This window comes from Chiloscyllium plagiosum, chromosome 12 (assembly GCF_004010195.1).
Source record: "Chiloscyllium plagiosum isolate BGI_BamShark_2017 chromosome 12, ASM401019v2, whole genome shotgun sequence".
Lineage (NCBI taxonomy): Eukaryota > Metazoa > Chordata > Chondrichthyes > Orectolobiformes > Hemiscylliidae > Chiloscyllium > Chiloscyllium plagiosum.
The window spans coordinates 53,250,063-53,268,174 of record NC_057721.1 but is presented as its reverse complement, the minus strand read 5'-3'; the positions used below and the strand labels follow the sequence as shown (position 1 = coordinate 53,268,174).

General features: G+C 38.8%; 1 protein-coding gene across 1 annotated transcript in view; it reads left to right on the top strand.

Moving 5' to 3' along the window:
- LOC122555513 (E3 ubiquitin-protein ligase DZIP3-like) overlaps positions 1 to 15,974 on the top strand; it is an 88,922-nt gene extending 72,948 nt beyond the window's left edge. The window contains exons 13-16 of the mRNA XM_043701537.1: positions 6,902 to 6,966; positions 9,289 to 9,342; positions 9,819 to 9,968; positions 15,924 to 15,974. Of these exons, the coding sequence (XP_043557472.1) occupies positions 6,902 to 6,966; positions 9,289 to 9,342; positions 9,819 to 9,968; positions 15,924 to 15,974 (320 nt within the window). The remainder of the gene's footprint in view (positions 1 to 6,901; positions 6,967 to 9,288; positions 9,343 to 9,818; positions 9,969 to 15,923) is intronic.
- Positions 15,975 to 18,112: the final 2,138 nt, after the last annotated feature.

Here is an 18,112-nt window from a genome sequence, read left to right as displayed (position 1 = left end):
CTGGAAACTCAGGATCATTTTTGTGCACAGAGGGTAGGTGCTCTGCAAAGTAGTCAAAGTAGTCATCCAGCCTGCTTTTCGTTTTCCCAATGTATAGGAGACTACATTGTGAATGTGCTCAGTGGTTAGCACTGTTGTTTCACAGTGCCAGGGAGCCAGGTTCAGTTTCAGCTTCGGGCGACTGTCTATGTGGTGTATTTTTCTATTGTTACTCATTAATGCTGAATTAAAATTGCCATGTGATAAGTTTTCATCCTCATTGCATAGATAGTAACTTGGCAGTAAAATGACTTGCAAGAGGACACTGCTATTGGACCACCTTGAAAATGTGGGCCACTTTCCATATCTTGGGAACTTCTTCTCGAATTTCAAAGGTACTCAAATAGCAGTGTCCTCTAGCAAACCATTTTCCCCAGAATCAAAACACAAATGATATAAAACCAGCTGGGCAGGACATGTAATTTGTATAGGAACAAATTACTGTAGATGCTGGAATCTGTACTGAAAACAACAAATGTGGGGAATCACAGCAGGTCAGGCAGCATCCTTGGAGAGAGAGAGCAAGTTAACGTTTTGAGCCTAGATGACTCTGGTCCCCAGCATTTGTTGTTTTCATGTAGCTTGTATGCCTGACATTAGGCTCCCAAATTCCATTTGGTTTTGAGCAGTCAGCAGGCAAGTCATTCTTACTACCAATGCAATGAGGATGAAAACTTATCACATGACAATTTAAATTCAGCTTTAATGAGTAACAATATGAAAATACTACCCTTAAATCATACCATACTTAATCATAATGTTATCTCTTGCAGCCTGGTTTCATCTTCTAATGCAATATGAATATCAGTATATATTATGGAAGAAGATATTTGATAAGTTGTGCAGCTCTGCAGAGCCACCTGAAATCTGCAGTGTTTTTTCCATTATTTCCACAAATGCAATCATTCAAATACAAAATCATTTAAATACAAAAGATACAAGAGATTATATGGAACCAAAAATGTTGTTGTGATTGTTCTCTGAAAGTGCTTGTCTTTGGTGATGTCCATCTACACCTATGAGAAAGTCAGACCAATACTATCTGAGTATTCCACACATTATTCCCTTTGCCTTCATGTACTAACCATTACTGAGCAAAAGTGTCTTTCTTTCAAATTGAATTGCTGCAGAGAGAGCAGTCCATTTTTTCCCATTTTCCTGGTGTGAATGATTGTGTTTATATTTTGGTGTGTTTAGATTAGATTAGATTACTTACAGTGTGGAAACAGGCCCTTCGGCCCAACAAGTCCACACCGCCCCGCCGAAGCGCAACCCACCCATACCCCTACCTTTACCCCTTACCTAACACTACGGGCGATTTAGCATGGCCAATTCACCTGACCTGCACATCTTTGGACTGTGGGAGGAAACCGGAGCACCCGGAGGAAACCCATGCAGACACGGGGAGAACGTGCAAACTCCACACAGTCAGCCGCCTGAGGTGGGAATTGAACCCGAGTCTCTGGCGCTGTGAGGCAGCAGTGCTAACCACTGTGCCACCGTGCCGCCCATCAAAACAAATGTCAAGAAGGGTTTAGAAGAGTGGGTACTTCCATATTTCATACTATATTGATTAGCTTTACATTTTTGCAAAATTCTTACAAATCAATAATGTCATTCATTGAAACAGCCTGTTTGATGGATTTTTTAAAAAAAATTTAAACCTAATATAGATAAAATATCTAATTGGCCATATTGGTGCATCGGGAAAACATTTCAACTCACGTTGGGGTGAGTAGGGTAGTGACACTAACGACAGACACGGTGCACACCTCAAGCCTCAGTTAGAGCAACAGTGAAAGCTGCCTAGAAGTCTACTCATATTCCATTGCAACCTCGGTACACTGCAAAAAGACTCTATCTGGCGACATTACCAGAGTTTTGATATCTTTCGTCAGCCATCAATGTCATTGCAACTGATAATTAAAGCAATACAGCTAAAAATCAACAAAAATCACTCAAAATTGACTTGCAGTGAGGCTTCCTTATGTTGTTCTAAATTTGTGTACCTTGGACACTAAGTCAGGCAATGTTATCTGGAAATATGACTGCTGTAACTGAGAATGTTTGCAAAAGGAAATGGAGCAATAAAATAAAGCAAAGAATAAAAAACATTTATACATATGCCCATGCAATATACATAATGGTGAACCTCCTGTTTTATTCTTACACTTGCAATATTATATGGAGGTGAATCTGAGTGTCTATCTCTTTAAGTTTTGAAGATATGAATGCTTTTGATTTTTGAAATGAATTCTGGGGTCAGTTACAGATGGGATGGCAGAGCTTTACATAAAGATTACAACAAAAACCAGGCTATTTAGACCAACCAGTCAGTGTTGGTGTCTAGCCTTCCTAAAAGCAGTACCTGCTTTCCTAATTCCATGTGCCTTTCTTGCTTCGCACTTCTTTCATCCACCTATCTGACTTGTTATTAAATGTTGGAAAGGTTTCTGAAAATCAAACCATGGTTTGTTTGACTGTCAATCAGTTGAGAAATTGGAAAACATTGGTGTGTTCATGGAAAGAGAGAGAATGAAATGAATTGCATCATTCTTTAAGATGCTTTTGGGTGTATAAGAAAGGAAGTGGGGTGCAGGTGGTTGAAGAGGGTTCACTAATGGTGAAGAATAATTGTTCAAAATGTTTAAATGTTCGACCATTTGTACCTCGCTTGGAGACGTTCATTTCAACATACTTTCCTAAGGTTCTTTGCAGTTGCTGGAAAAGGTGAGAGTTGGGATTGTTAGACCAGGACTGTTAGTCATCTGACAAGAAAGGCCAGATTTGGTTTCACAAAACTAATCCACCCAGATGTGAATATATTTGACTATGATTAAGTGTTACAGAAATGGGGATAAAATTATTTGAAGAAATTTGTGATTGTGAATAAATTTGTGTGTACTTCGTCTTTATATGGTTTTTTTTTGTACTTTGTGGCTTTCCTGATGGGCTTCAGACCCTGATGTGCAGACAAAATGGTGGCCATGTGCACTTACTGGCAACTTATTGCAATTTTCTGGAACACAGTCTCTTAATGAGTCATCTGACCTCCTGTATAGGAAGCAGAGTGGGTCCTAAATGCTGCCAGCCCAATCAGCAGTTCAGAAGCTCTGGAATAGGTGACGTAATGGCACAGTGATTAATACTGCTGCCTCACAGCATCAGGGACCCAGGTTCAATTCCAACCTTCGGTGACTGTCTATGTGGAATTTGCACATTCTCCCTTTGTCTACGTGAGTTTCTGTTGGGTGTTCTGCTTGCAGGTTAGATGCATCGGCCATGCTAAATTGCTCCACAGTGCCCAGGGATGTTCAGGCTATGTGGATTAGCCATGGTAAATGCGGAGTTACAGGCACACTGTCGAGGGCTGGAACTGGGTGAGGAGCTCTTCAGAGAGTCGGTCCGGATTCTTCCTGCTCTGTAGGTTTCTATAAACATTGGTAGCCCCAACACGAGAGGTGTGGGCATTGCTAGGTAGTTCTCATACTGTAGGTATGCCTCAACAGGAGGCATTGACAGAGTAGTATGTCTGAAGTTGAAATGATTAGGGGTATAGCAGTTAGCCCCTTGAAATGGATGGGAAACTTCACTAGATCATTGTTTGGGCCGGAGATGTGACTTTTCCAGCTAATGCCCTTTTTATTTGGGTTATGGAATTCTCTGCACATGAGACTCTGGTTTTGAGTATATTCAAAACTGAGATTCATAGATTTCTCCATGTTAATCCATTATGCAAACCCAGGTAGTTCAGGAAAATGATGTTGAAGTAGAAGACCAGGCATGATGGGGTGGGATCTAAAGAATGAATAATGTCCTCTTAGTTCTATTTCTTATGTGCCACAAAACTGTGACCTCTGCCCACTAAGGAGAACTGATTCACAGGTGGCAAAATGCCAGCAGATCTTTAAGTTTAGATCAAGTTCAACAAAACTACTTGGCCAATTCAACCCCTTTCCATCCTGTCAAGGGGGAATGTGTTGTAAGCTACCCAATGCAACTGCCTCCTGTTTTCCTTTGAGCATCACACCTGAAAGCTTGCCATCACAAGATTGGGATAACTCATTCTAAGCATCAATTTTTTATTATTATAGGTTCTAATGTCTGCTTACTCTGTGCATTTCCAAGTGAACTCACCTCACATTTGCACGATCTCACCATCATGTTCCCACAGATCATTCAGAACATATTTCCGTTTTCAAATATTTTCCAATATTTTGCTCATTAACTTGATTTCAAGAGCATAAAACATAAAGCAAAATTTACACGGACATAATTCACAGCAAATTTGATAACTGTCTAGCTTCTACTAGTTGTTATGCGATATCACCCAAAGGCATAAATTTTCCTGTCAACATAATGAAAGGTTAATGGCACTTGCTACTATGGCGACTACTGGCCATGTAACCATTAAGCTCAAAAATCCAAAGGGTTCTCCAACAAATAAATGACTCCTGCGTAGCCTTCTTTAAATTACATCTTGCTATCTGCATCACTATTCAAATCTACGTATTGGATTCAAATTGATGTATATGTGCTGTAGACATAAACTTAACTCATCACAGAAAGTTGGCTTATGCATTCTAGTCTAACTCCCCATGATCACTATATTAATACTAATCACTGCTAAGCACCCGTTAATTTCACAATCCTTCAATCTGATTGGTGGATGAGGTATACAGTTTGTTTTGCCCTGTTCAATTAGATTCAAGATACCTTATTTCCATCACTGCATTGGTATCAGCTCACATTTTCAGCGACTTGCCTCACCCAAAATAATCCTAAATGTTGAAGGGCAATTATTTTGCAATTGCAAAGTCTGGCCAAGAATGCTTACAATAAAGTAAATTTCTTGTAACCAACTTGTGTTTAGTTGGAAGAACAATGCCACTCTGTTTAGTTCTTGACCTTAGTATTGCAGGGTTGAACTCAAATTCCTATTACAATTCGCTAATTTTTTGACCACAATTTTTTTACTAATCTAAATCCATTTATATTGCATGCTGAAAATGACATGTTGTTCATGTGCGCATCTCTAAGCTACAAAACACATAAATGACCAGTGGATAAAGTTGCACCACTAATTGACCCTGGGTGAGATAACTGCATTTTTAAACATCTGAATTTTCTAATTTTCAGGCTTATGATTTATCCAGACCATTTTAATTAAGTCTTAAGGGTTCTGCCAGACAGTTCCATTTTTGTTTTCTCACAGTCTATGCCGTAGTAAAAAGATAGTTGCTTTGTTCAAGTGATGTTTCTATATTTCTCTCCCTCATTTCTTTTTCTCTTCCCATTTGTATTGTGCTGCCACAGGAAGGGATCCTTATTATCTATGATTTAGTGGATGGTGAAGTTAGTTTTTTATATTTGTACACTTCATCAATCCTTCAACACAATGAAATAGAACAGTGGTATTGTCTTTTAATGCCTTCATTAAATTTTTACTTGAATCCTTAGTCTGTAACCAAAAGCTAGCCTGGGACTCGATATTCTAACTCAAAATTGTGAACTGGACTTGATTTATGGAACCTGAGCATATAAAATACACTTTTTCAAACATACGTTAGTATCATTCAGTCAGTTGTATTGATCATAATTTCAGTCCAGTGTTTTTTCTTTCATACATGCATTGGAATCAATTTAGAAAAGGTTCACCAGATTGCTTCCTAGAGTCAAGAGTTTACCTTATGAGGAAAGATTGAGTAGGTTGGATTCTTGCTCATTGAATTTTAGCAGCAGATAGCTGATCATATCAAAACATATAGTAGGGTAGTTTTGACAGAGTAGATGCCAAGAGGGAATCTAGGTATAGGAGGCACTGTTTAAAAATAGGCTGTACCATTTAATATAGTCTACGGAATTCTCATCCCCTGAAAGCCAGTGGTAATGTCATTGGGCTAGTAATGCAGAGGTGCAGCTTTAAGGACATGAATTCAAATCCTACCAGCAGCTGGTGGAATTTGAGTTCAATTAATAAGTTATCATCAGTTATCTAATTTGTAACCCTCATGTAGTTTACATGTGACCGCATACCCTGAATCTTAACTGTGCTCTGAAATTGCACCAGCAAGCCACTTGTTTGAAGTGAAATTATGGATGGGTAACAAATGCTGACTTTGTTAGTGATGTCTGCATCCCATGAAAGAATAAGTTAAAAATATTAATATTCAAGGTAGAGCTGGATTTTTGATCTACAAGGGAGTCCAGAGTTATGGTAAGGTGCAGATGGGAGAGTGGAGTTAATGCCAAAATCAGATCAGCATGGTTTTATTAATTGGTGAAGCAGACTCAATGGACCTAAACATCGTTGACCATTACTTAGCTTCTATGTCTTTTGCTTTTGGTCTCCATCAACTTCAGAAAAATCATTAAACTGAAAATGGGTTAAAAATCATGCTTTTTTTAAATTAAGGTTTTCAAAAGAAAACTAAAATTCCTAATTCCCATCTTATCTCTGATTTGTTGGTAAAAAGCGTGATACCCTAAATATTTGACTCAAATTTTGAAAGTAAATAAAACTTTTTTTAGGAAATGCGAAGGAAGGAAAGGTAGTGTAGAGGGAAGCAGTTTGAGTTTGATGAGTTTTCATCCTAATAAAAGCAATGCTGGAAATCTGAAACAAGCACAGAAAATGCTGAAGAAACTCAGCAGCTTCTATGGAGAGAGAAACAGAGTTAATATTTCAAGATTGATATAACTCCTCCAGAAGTGTTTTAAGTCTTTCATTCTACCTGCCTCTGAGAGGAATGAATTGAGTGTGGGGTCTAAATATATTTTAATCCAGTGCCAAACGTTTGAATATGTTATCTTACTCGTTAGGAGTACAATTTTCATCTTGGTTTTCCATTTTATTATCCAGCTGAATCCTGTGACTTCAATAGTAGAAGTGAAGATGAACCTGAAAAAGAAAGAAGTCAGGTGAAGGTAAATCATATATTATGAAACATCATTTCTTCATCAAGAGCCACTATAGTATACTCTCATTTTAAATTTCAATTATTTAACTGCAAGAAGGGTTATGTGGATACCTTATTTCTGTCAAAGGCCACTTCCACCTGCAATTGATGTGTAAACCCTTGTAGATTCATATGTATCTGAAGCTATCCGCATATGTTTATAGTAACCTTCAAGTTACTCTCCAAGTCACACACTGTCCTGACTTGGAACTGTATCAGTGTTCCTTTACTATCAATATGCCAAAGTCCTGGAATTCCCTTCCTGACAGCACTGTGGGATATCTAAACACTAAGGACAACACCACCTTCTCAAAAGTAATAAATGCTGGCCTAACCAGTGACTCACACATTCCATGAACATATTTGAAAAAAGACAAACATTTCACATTGAAAGTAATGTGACCACTTTGTTCCAGAGAGATTTAAATGCAATTCAGTAAAAGGCAATTTCTTTTTCGAATTGAATCTTACATACAGGAATATTCAAACATTGTGTGCACCAGAGCCTGCTATTCAATCTGAATGTACCCATGCTTAGCCAAGCAAAGAGTCCTGACTAATGCTAACCAGTCAGGGTAGTGAGAAGCTGTTCAATGGTAAATATTTTCAGGAAATAAAAATTAGGCTGGGTCTGACTCCCATCTCTGCCTCCAGCCCAATCCCCATCCAATCATGGAGGGAAACAGCTTCTGATTGGATGAGCAGCTTCTTGCAAGATCATCCAATTACACTGTATTTGGAACAAAAGCTTTGAGGGCCAAATAGGATCCCTCAGCAGGCCACATTCTCACCAAGCGCCAGCTGCTGGACAAGCCTAATCTTCAAAATATACTACAATAACTCCACAGGCTCCTCTTGCCACATCTTCAAAACCTACAACCTCTTACCACCTCATCCATCAAGTTACAAGTTTCTCTCCAAGCCAGACATCCTGATGTGGAACAATATTGGTATTCCTTCACTGTTGCTGTGTCAAATTCCTTAAACTCGCTTCCAAACAACACTAGAGGCGCGCCTACAACACATAGACTGCAGCAGTTCCAGAAGGCAGTACTTTTCCAGGGATTTAGGGATGGGCAACAATGCACTTATCCCAAATATACATTTTTTAAAATCAAGTCCATTTTCCAAATTTTTTTAAACTTAAATAACACAAACAACCGCTGGAGAAACTCAGCAGGTATGGCATTTTAAGTCTATTTCTTCAGAACTGGAGTCTTGTGTGCTAGACTGGGTAAGAGTGGTAGTTACCTTCCCTAAGGTACATTCATGAACCAAATGGGTTTTTCCCCTAACAATGGTTGAATTAATTGAGTCTGAATTCCATCATCTGCCGTGGTGCAATGCAAACCTGCGTCCCCAGAATATTGCCTGGGTCTCTGAATTACTAGTCCAGTGACATTACCACTAGGCTATTGGTTTCCCTGATGACCAACAGGAATCATTTGTGTGGTGAGGTTGCGCATTTGAGTGTTTTCTCCCTTGGAGATAAAGCCCTTGCCATTAGGTGGCACCCAAGTAATTCTGAGCCAGAGGTGCTGGCACTGATCACATCAGCCAGTATTTTAAGCTATAATGAAGGGAACATTTTAATTATCATGCCAGTGAGCTTTGACAGATTTGTTTTCTACTTATTTGTTTTTGCAACCCAGATCAATTAATTGGGTCAGATAAATATCATTTCTGCTGAGTACCTCGTCTGCAGGGAAAGTTTTCAGTGCAGCTAATTGAGATCTCATTTCCATGTTATTCATATAAACTGGACCTGACCTGTATCTAAAATGATGCACTTACTCTTTATATCCTCTTAGTTTTGTCAGTTCAGTTTAGATAATTGCGCATTGTCTTCAAATCAGAAGGTTATGAATCTAATTCTTAGTCCAGAACTTCAGCTCACCATTTATGCTGAATTTCAGTCAAGTACTGAGAGGATGTTGCATTATTAAAGGTGCAGTTTTTGAGTGAGACATTAAATTGTGTCCTAGGTCTATCTGTTCCAGTGGTTCACTCGTATGTTAAAACTCTTAAGATATGCCAAGGAACAAGCAGTTCTGGTATTCCACATAGCAGTACTAACTACACAATATAAATCATTTATATGAAATGTTCTTTGATATTTCTAAAAGTGATTAGATGCTACATAACGCAATTTTATTCCATTGTTCAAATGAATCATTAGCTGAAGAAACTATGGCATGGGTAATATAGTAAATTGTGTCAACTTTTGTACTAATGGAGAAATGTTTGAAATGTATTTGCTGATCCATCACTTGTTGCTTCTCGTTTTTAGATTTTGAATGGAATGGTTGATGTATGCGTCAACACTGATGATATTGATTTCAAGGTAGTTTGAATGCAATTTTTTTTAAAATTTATTTTCCATATATAGTTACCCCCTTTTCATACTTTCATCACCGCAGAATGAGTGTGAATTCATCTCAGAATGTGCGCAGTCTCCCCCTCCATGGATCCACCATAAACTGAGTTGAATAATTTCAACTCAGTTCATGGTGGGGTGGAGTGCAAAGCAAAAGAGCCCATGTTTTGCCATCCACAGAAAGAGGCTATGAAGGGTTGGTCAAGTGAGAAGTGGAAAACACTTCGTCCATAGTGCACATATATCCAACAATTTGTAACTTAGTTGGAACATATTCTCAACTTGTAATGTAACGCAAAGTGTGATAGCAAATATAAGTTCTTGATCTGTACAGAACTTAGACAGCATATTTCATTGATAGTTCTCAAAATTGCAAAATAGTTATTTTTAAATGTAATCAATTATCCTTTGATTGGACTCAATCCTTTCCTTCTCTTTAACAGGAGTCTTTCAAGAGGATAGAGGAAGAAAGGAATAGATTAACACATACCATTGAAGACCTACGTGACACCTGCAAACAAATAGAAAATGAAAGCCATCTTGAAATTAAAGCATGGAAACAGAAAATCCATGAAAAGGAGAAGTTGCGTGAGGTACATACCTAATGTTTATCATTAATCAAATATGGATTTACTAAGGCAAGCTACAGTACTGTTGATTTATGAAAGGAGTAAGACACTGGCCTTACATTTTACCGATTTTTGGCTTATTTAGAATGCACTGCAAGACATTTGATCCAACCAGTTTATCCTGGTGTTTAGGCTCCACTTGAATCTTCTCCCATTTTTCTCATTTAATCTGTTATAGTAACCATTTTCTCATATGCTTGTCCTGATTCCCCTAAATGCCAATATACGCAAAGGTTTTCTGATACACCAACTATTATGCTTGTAGTCAAAAGCAGGGTGTAGGAATTCCTGTCCTGGCCAATATTATTAAACAATGACCATGTGTAAGTGCGAAGCGTGATTTAAATGCCAATCCATCTTCAGGTAACCCAGAACCCCAGGCTAATGTTCTGGGCACATGGATCCAAATCCTACGTTGCAGGTGGTGAAGTTTAAATTCAATAGAATCTGAAATCAAAAGTTCGTCTAACGGAGACCATGTAATCATTTTTGATTGCTGTAAACCCATCTGACTCACTAATCTGTCTAGGCAATTAGGGATAGACAATAAATGCTGACCCAGCCACATTCCATTAATGAGTAAAAAGAAAGGATTTCATAGTAATTGTTAAGGTTATATTTGTGTCACAAAACTTTTGAGTAATAATCACCTCCTAATAAGACAGAGTTATTGACATTGAACTGCATTTCCATCACTGAATACCTTGCAGTCAACATCTTGGTGACTACCATTGTGCAGAAACTGAACTGTACAGCCTTCTAAATACTATGACCAAAACAGCAGATCAGAGACTGGAAATTATGCGGCAATAAGTCATCTCTTGACTCCCCAAAATCTGTCCATCTACATCTATAAGGCACAGGTCAGGTCAGGGACGAGACAGACGTTTGTCCACTTACGTGGATGAGTATGGCTCCATTGCCATTCAAGAAAATCAAAAGACTTTCAGGACAATGTAGTCCGCTTCATCAGCATTCCATGCGTCACTTTCAACATTCAGTGTCTTCATCATCAATGCTTGATAGCAGCAATGAGTACTGTATGCAGGATGTACTATAGCAACTCACCAATAGTCTTTAGAGGCCACCCTTTAAACATAAAACTACAAACACCTTGAAGGCCAAGGGAAGTAGATCCAGAGAAACACCACCATCTGAAAATTCCTGTCCAATTGTGTGCAATTCTGGTCTCCCTCCTATTGGAAGGATGTTGCCAGGGTTGGAGGGTTTGAGCTATAGTGAGAGGCTGAATCGGTTGGGGCTGTTTTACCTGGAGCTTTAGATGCTGAGGGTTGACTTTATAGAGGTTTATAAAATCATGAGGGAGATGAATAGGGTAAATAGCCAAAGTCTTTCCCTGGGGTGGGGCAGTCCAGAACTAGAGGGCACAGATTTAAGGTCAGAGAGGAAAGATTTAAAAGGAACCTAAGGGGCAACTTTTTCACGCAGAGGGTGGTGCGTGTATGGAATGAGCTGCCAGAGGAAGTGGTGGAGGCTGGTACAATTACAGCATTTGAAAGGCACCTGGATGGGTATATGAATAGGAAGGGTTTAGAGGGATATGGGCCAAGTGCTGGCAAATGGGACTAGATTAATTTAGAGTATTTGATCAGCATGGACGAATTAGACCGAAGGGTCTGTTTCCGTGCTGTATATCTCTATGACTATAAGCCACACAGCATCATGACTTGAAACTATATCGTAATTCCTTCGGAGTGACTGAATCCAGCGGCTCCCTTCCTAATGAAATTGTGTATTGTAACTACACCATTTAGGCTTTAGCAGTTCATAATTGAAGCTCACCATCACCCTCTCACAGGAAACTTGGGATAGTAAATACTGCCCCAGCCTCTGATACCCACATCCCAAGAGTGAATTAAAACAACTTTGCATCATTTTATAATGGTCTTAGTTGAGACAAAAGATTTTGTTTTTTGACAGAGAATATCAAAAAGCACAGTTGTTTGCTAAAAAAATGAAGCCATGGGATTCCACAGTTTAAAACAAAATTTTTTTTTATTTTCTAAGAGTCAAACTAAGCAAATGTTAATTATTATTTTGCTTAACTTCCTATATTCTAACTCAAAATCACAAGCTAAGTATAAGTGAACAGACAAATTGAAATTGAACGTAAACTGTAAATAACTCATTTAATAGCAGATGCAATTAGAACTAATCCTGTGAGTTGGCTCAGCAGTCCATTCAGTATATATGTCCTCGATCTCAATCTCAGATTCTATCAAAACTGTCTCACTCACGAGAATTTCAATTTTTCTTCAAGGATTTAATCTTTCCCCAACCATCATCAGTTCATATGTAACCTGAATTCCAGAAATATAATCTTTACTAAAACAGTGCGAGTCTGTAGAACATCCTGCACACTGCTTACAATGACCTAGGTGACCCAAATCTACCAATGTTATTTTGAAGCAACAGGAATGACTAGAGCACTTGTATATTTGCTTATTCTTAGCTTCTAGATCTAGTTTGTGTTAGTTACTGCACATCATTACCTGGATTTGGTTCTTGGTGTCTCTTTTTAAAGTTGTAACTAATTTCAATCTCCCCAGAAATTTTGCTTTGCAATCTTAAATGTTTCAGTGTTCATTTTCTTAGCAACAGAGAAAGTTACATTCCTTTTCAATTTTACTTTCCAGTCTGATCTGTCACAAAACATCAAGTTTTTGGAATTATCGTTTCAGTCACATTTTTCCCAAATATTGCACAAGAGAAGCAGACCATCAATAATTAAATAAGACCTGCTGGTTAGGATGGACTGAAAGCTTCCTGCTGTTGTCGGCAAGCAAGCTATTAACTCACCAAAGTGATTGAGTCATGATTATGTCACTTAGCTAATAATTCAGGGAACTTGAGTTTAAATCCCAGCCTTGGTAGTCTTATAACTTGAATACTGTTTATTTAAAATATCTGCTATCAGTATCATAAACATAACTGGTATTAGCAATGTCAGTTAGGAAACCTCCCGTGCTTAACAAATTTTTTTACATTAATATGCCTTATCCTAAGTACATTCTGAAGCAATTTATTTCTGTATGACCCTTGTTCTTTTTACAATGTAAGGAGAAAATGAGTGCATTTATGTATCAACTTGCATACCCCAAAGATGTTCTAAAGCATTTTACAGCTAATACTTTCTTTAGAAGTGCAATCATTGTTTAATGTAGGAAAACTCCGATACCAGTTTGCTTTGCATGCTGTTTGATTCAGGACTTGGTCACCAAATTAAAATTACAATCTGACTAGGGACCTTCACATAAAGTTGACAAGGGGTGGGATCATAGTTGCTTAAGAAGAGAATAAGGCTACAAGATTCCATAGCTTCTAACAAATAATGATAAACTTTACAATGCAAAATTAGGGTGGTAATGCAGTGTTCAAAATATACACAACTTGTATTCCAATATTCATTTGGAATTAACCTGTGATAAATACAGTTGAACACCCAATAGGACAAATAGCAAAAGTGAAAATGTGTTGCTGGAACAGCGCAGCAGGTCAGGCAGCATCCAGGGAACAGGAGAATCGAGGTTTCGGGCATTTTCAGCTCTGATCTCCAGCATCTGCAGACCTCACTTTCTCCTCCAAATAGCAAAAGTGGCCAAGACAAATGCTGCAGATTTCTCAGCTACCCCGAGGTATTAATGTCACTGAATCATCAAATCTCATTAAAATCCTACACAAGGTTCCCTCAAGCTCACAGAACTCCCTTAAGCCCAGTTGGTTAGGGACTACCTCAGTGGCTTCTCATACTCTGGTAGTTCACCCTCCTTTCCTGCATGTGAGATCCTGTAAAGTCGGGAACTGGACTTGAGCACATGCTCACAGGAACAAGTTCAGCTTTTCACAACTAGCTTCATCACGGTAGTACTGCCTACATCTCTACAAGCTCCAACCAAGCTCAGCTACACAATGCAAACATTGCTTGTGAGCTTTTTGTATTAATTTGTCAGTGGCACCTTAGTCCAGTATTTATTGCCTATCCCAGTTGCCCTCGAGGAGTTGGTGGTAAGCTGCCTTCTTGAACTACTACAGTCTGTGTGTAATAGGTACATTAGAGAGAGAATTCCAAGATTTTAACCCAGCAACATGAAGAAACAGCAATACATTTCCAAGGAAGGATGGTGAGTAGCTTGGAGGGAAACTTGCAGCTGGTGGTGTTCCCCAATCTACTGCCCTTATCCTTCGAGGTGGAAGTGGTCGTGAATTTGGAAGGTGCTGTCTGAGGATGTTTGGTAAATTTCTGCAGTGCATCGTGTTGCTGGTACACACTACTGCTACTGAGTGTTGTTTGTGGATTATGGTGCCAATCAGGCATGCTGCTTTGTTCTGAATGGCGACAAGCTTCTTGAGTATTGTTGGAGCCGCACTCATTTATGCAAGTGCGGAGTATTTCATCACTCTTCTGACTTATTCTTTCACTGTTCCTAGCAGCTACACTGAAATATGAATTGACATTTGGTCTATTGTCAACAATAAACTATCACAAACCTCAGTTGGTGCAGAGGCAGATGGACCTTCCAGTGCCGCCTCCTGGAGGGTCAGCTGGGTATGCTCCAGAAATTACACCCGAGGCACACAGATTGTCCCTGATCTTAACAGTTCAAATTTTTAAACTCTCCTGTGTAGAAATATGCTTTTAGCAGAGGAAACATATTTTAAAAAGCATTGGAAATCTGAATCATGACCTCAAGCAGCAACAATTTCCTGTTGTAATAATTGTAATGAGCCAGTGAAAGCACTTTTTCAAAATAGCTTTGATGGGGTTGTTAATGAAAACACATCCGCCATCTATGTAGCAAAATTATCAAAGACTGCAAAGTGATGCTCAGTATCAATATTTAATTTTGTTTTGCTGTTTTATGCATCCATTAAGCCCATTAACCTAGCCAACAATTTACTTCAAGTGAGTGCCATATGGAATGTATGGATTTTATGGCATAGACAGTTATCCGAATTTTATATCCATGCAGAGTGATGCTTTAAAACTAATTTTCAGCTTTCTATAATTAAATATAATGAAAACATTTTAAACCATATGTTTTAATTGCTTCACAATCCCTTTTTCAATTATTTTTATTACAATAATTTTATGCACTGTCTTGCGCAGGATTAGCAGAATCTAATTTCAGTTATTGTTAAATATTAAAAGTTAAAAATTAAGCAATATGGTTGGTCAGATAAGTGATGTGCTATAGGACTAAATTTGATATCTTTTTTATCTAATCATCACCTTAGCCTGCAGAGCTCATGTAGTTATACACCTAGCATTTACTATGATCCCAGATCACTACAATGCCTCCGTGAGGTAATCACCTTAAAGAGAAAATTAAGGAAGAGTTTTTTTTCTCTTCTCTCTTCTGTGGGGAGCAACCTGGCATACAGTCAGGATCTCGACATTTAGTCCCACAGAGAAAAATCATTTCCCATCTACTGTTGTAGTGCTTTTTGTCAGCCCTACAGATCATTTCACCAACACATATACATTTTTGTGTCTTGTTTCAGAATATCTTGTTTCTACAGAGTTGAGAAATTTTAACTATTTGATGCCATTCCAACTTTGGGATCATGAAAAATTATCCTTTTAAATTTTTTAAGACCCTCAGAGATGTTTTTGGCATTCGTGTTTTAAACACACAATGCAACTTTAAGCACAAACAGATTTGCCTTCGATTCTGGCACAGGAGAAGATGAGTGTACATGCCTCTTGAAACATATGCAATGTAATAACTTGGTGACTTTGTCAAACATGGTGCCAGTATGCAAATTACTGTACAAGAGAAAAGGACTTTTTAAATTTGTTCATGGTATGTGAGCCCTCCCTGACTAGGGCTGCATTTATTGCTCATCACTAATTGTCTTGAAGAATGTGGTCATGATTTGCATTCTCAACTGTTGCAGTTCTTGTGGTCATCCACAGTAATGCTAAGAAGAGAGATCCAGAGACACTGAAGAAACTGTGATATTGTTCCAAGTCACTCAGAGGGGAACTTGCAGGTGATGGTGTTATGGTACATCCTCTGTCCTGTCCTACTAGGATTTGGAAGGTGCTGTCGAAGGAGCATTGATCTGTTACTACAGTGCAGTGGTATCCACTGCTGCCACTTTGCATCAATAGCAAAGGGAGTGAATATTGAAGCGGTGGATGGGGTGACTGTCAAGTAAACTGTTTTGACTTGGATACTGTCAAGCATTTGAGTGTTGTTGGAGCTACACATCCAGACAAGTGAAGATTATTCCATTACTCTCCTGACTTGTGCCTTATCGATCATAGAGAGGCACTAGGGAGAGAGAAAGTCATTTACAACACATTCCTAGCTTCTGACCTGCTCGTGTAGCATATTCACATTTGGCTAGTCCAGTTCAATTTATAATCTATGGTATTTCATAGAATGTTGATAGTAGGGAATTTAGCGATGGTAATGTCATTGAATATCAGATTAGATTATGTCCTGTTGGAGGTGGTCATTGCCTAGCACTTGGAGTTACTTGCTACTTATCAGTTCAGTCCTAGGTGTTGCTTATTTGATGTGGACTGCTTCATTATCTGGAGGGTCTTGAATGGTGCTAGAATGGAATGATCAGCAAACATCCCCATTTCTGACCTTACAATGAAAGAAGGTCATTAATGAAGAAGTTGAAAATTGTTCAGCTTCGGACACCATCTAAAGGAATTCATACAGAGATGTCCTGGGACTGTGATGATTGACTTGCAACAACCACAACCATCTTCGTTTGTGCCAGGCCTGACTCCAACTAGTGGAGAATTTCCCATTTCATACCCAATAATTCCAATTTTGCTTGGCTGTCCAATGTCACTCTTGGTTGAATGGTGCCTTGATGTCAAGGGCAGTCACTTTCACATCAACTCTGAGGTTCAGCTCTTTTATTCATGAGGTCAAGGAATGTAATGAGGTCAAGAGCTGGGTGGAGCTCATGAACTGTAACTGAGTATCAGTGTGCAGGTTATTTCTTTACAAGTGCCACTTGAAAGCACTATCAATAAACTCTTCTCTCTCGTTGCTGATGATTGACATTGGTCTGATAGGGTAACAATTGGCTAGATTGGATTTGTGCTGCTTCTTGTGCACAAATATAGCAGGGCAACTTTCCACATTGTTAGTAGATACCACTGTCTTAGCTGTATCAGAACAGGTTGGCTAGGTGTCTGGCAAATTCTAGAGTTCGTCAGTACTGTTGCTAAGAATATTGTTAGGGTCTGTAGTCTTTGCAGTATCCAGTGTCTTGGTCATTTATTGATATCACTTAGAATGAATCAGATTGAAGACCATTATTTGTGATACTGGGAGCCTCAGATGGAGGTTGAGAAGCATCATTCAATTGACATTTCTGCATGAAGATGGGTGCAAATGCTCCAGTCTTTTCTTTTGCATTCATGCTCTGTGTCCTCTCATTGTTGAGGATCAGGGTATTTCTCTAACCTCCACCTCCTTATTTCATTATCCACCACCTTTCATTATTGGATGTAATAGGACTGCAGAGCTTAGAACTGATTCATTAATTGTGTAATCACTTAGCATGTCTATTGCATGCTGCTTCCACCTTCGGCATGCAATGCTGGGTTGTCACTTCACCAGGTTGATGCTTTGTTTTTTAGATATGCCTGGTGCTATTCCAGCAAGCCCTTCTGTACTCTTCATTGAGCTAAGATTGGTTCATTTCCTGGCTTGGTGGTAATGGTAGAGTGAGGTATGTGCCAGATTATGAGGTTCCAGGTTGTAGTTGAAAACAATTCTGCTACTACTGATGGCCTGAGTGGCTCATGGATGTTCAGTCTTTAGTTTCTATATCTGTTCAAAGATCTGTACTATTTAGCATAATGGTGCCAGAGAAGGCAAGAGAAGATTGGAAGTTATTTACACAACAGCTGTGAGATTGTCATTCCTACCAGTTCTTCCCTGGATAGGTGTATCTGCTAACAGTGAGAATAAGAGCAAGTAGATTTTTTCCCTGTTCTTGGTTCTTTCACTCCCTGCCACAGACCAGTTTGAACCAATCTTGGTGATGGATACCGAAGTCCTCCAATCAGGGCACACACTACCTTTGCTATCCTCAATACAAGTGAGTGT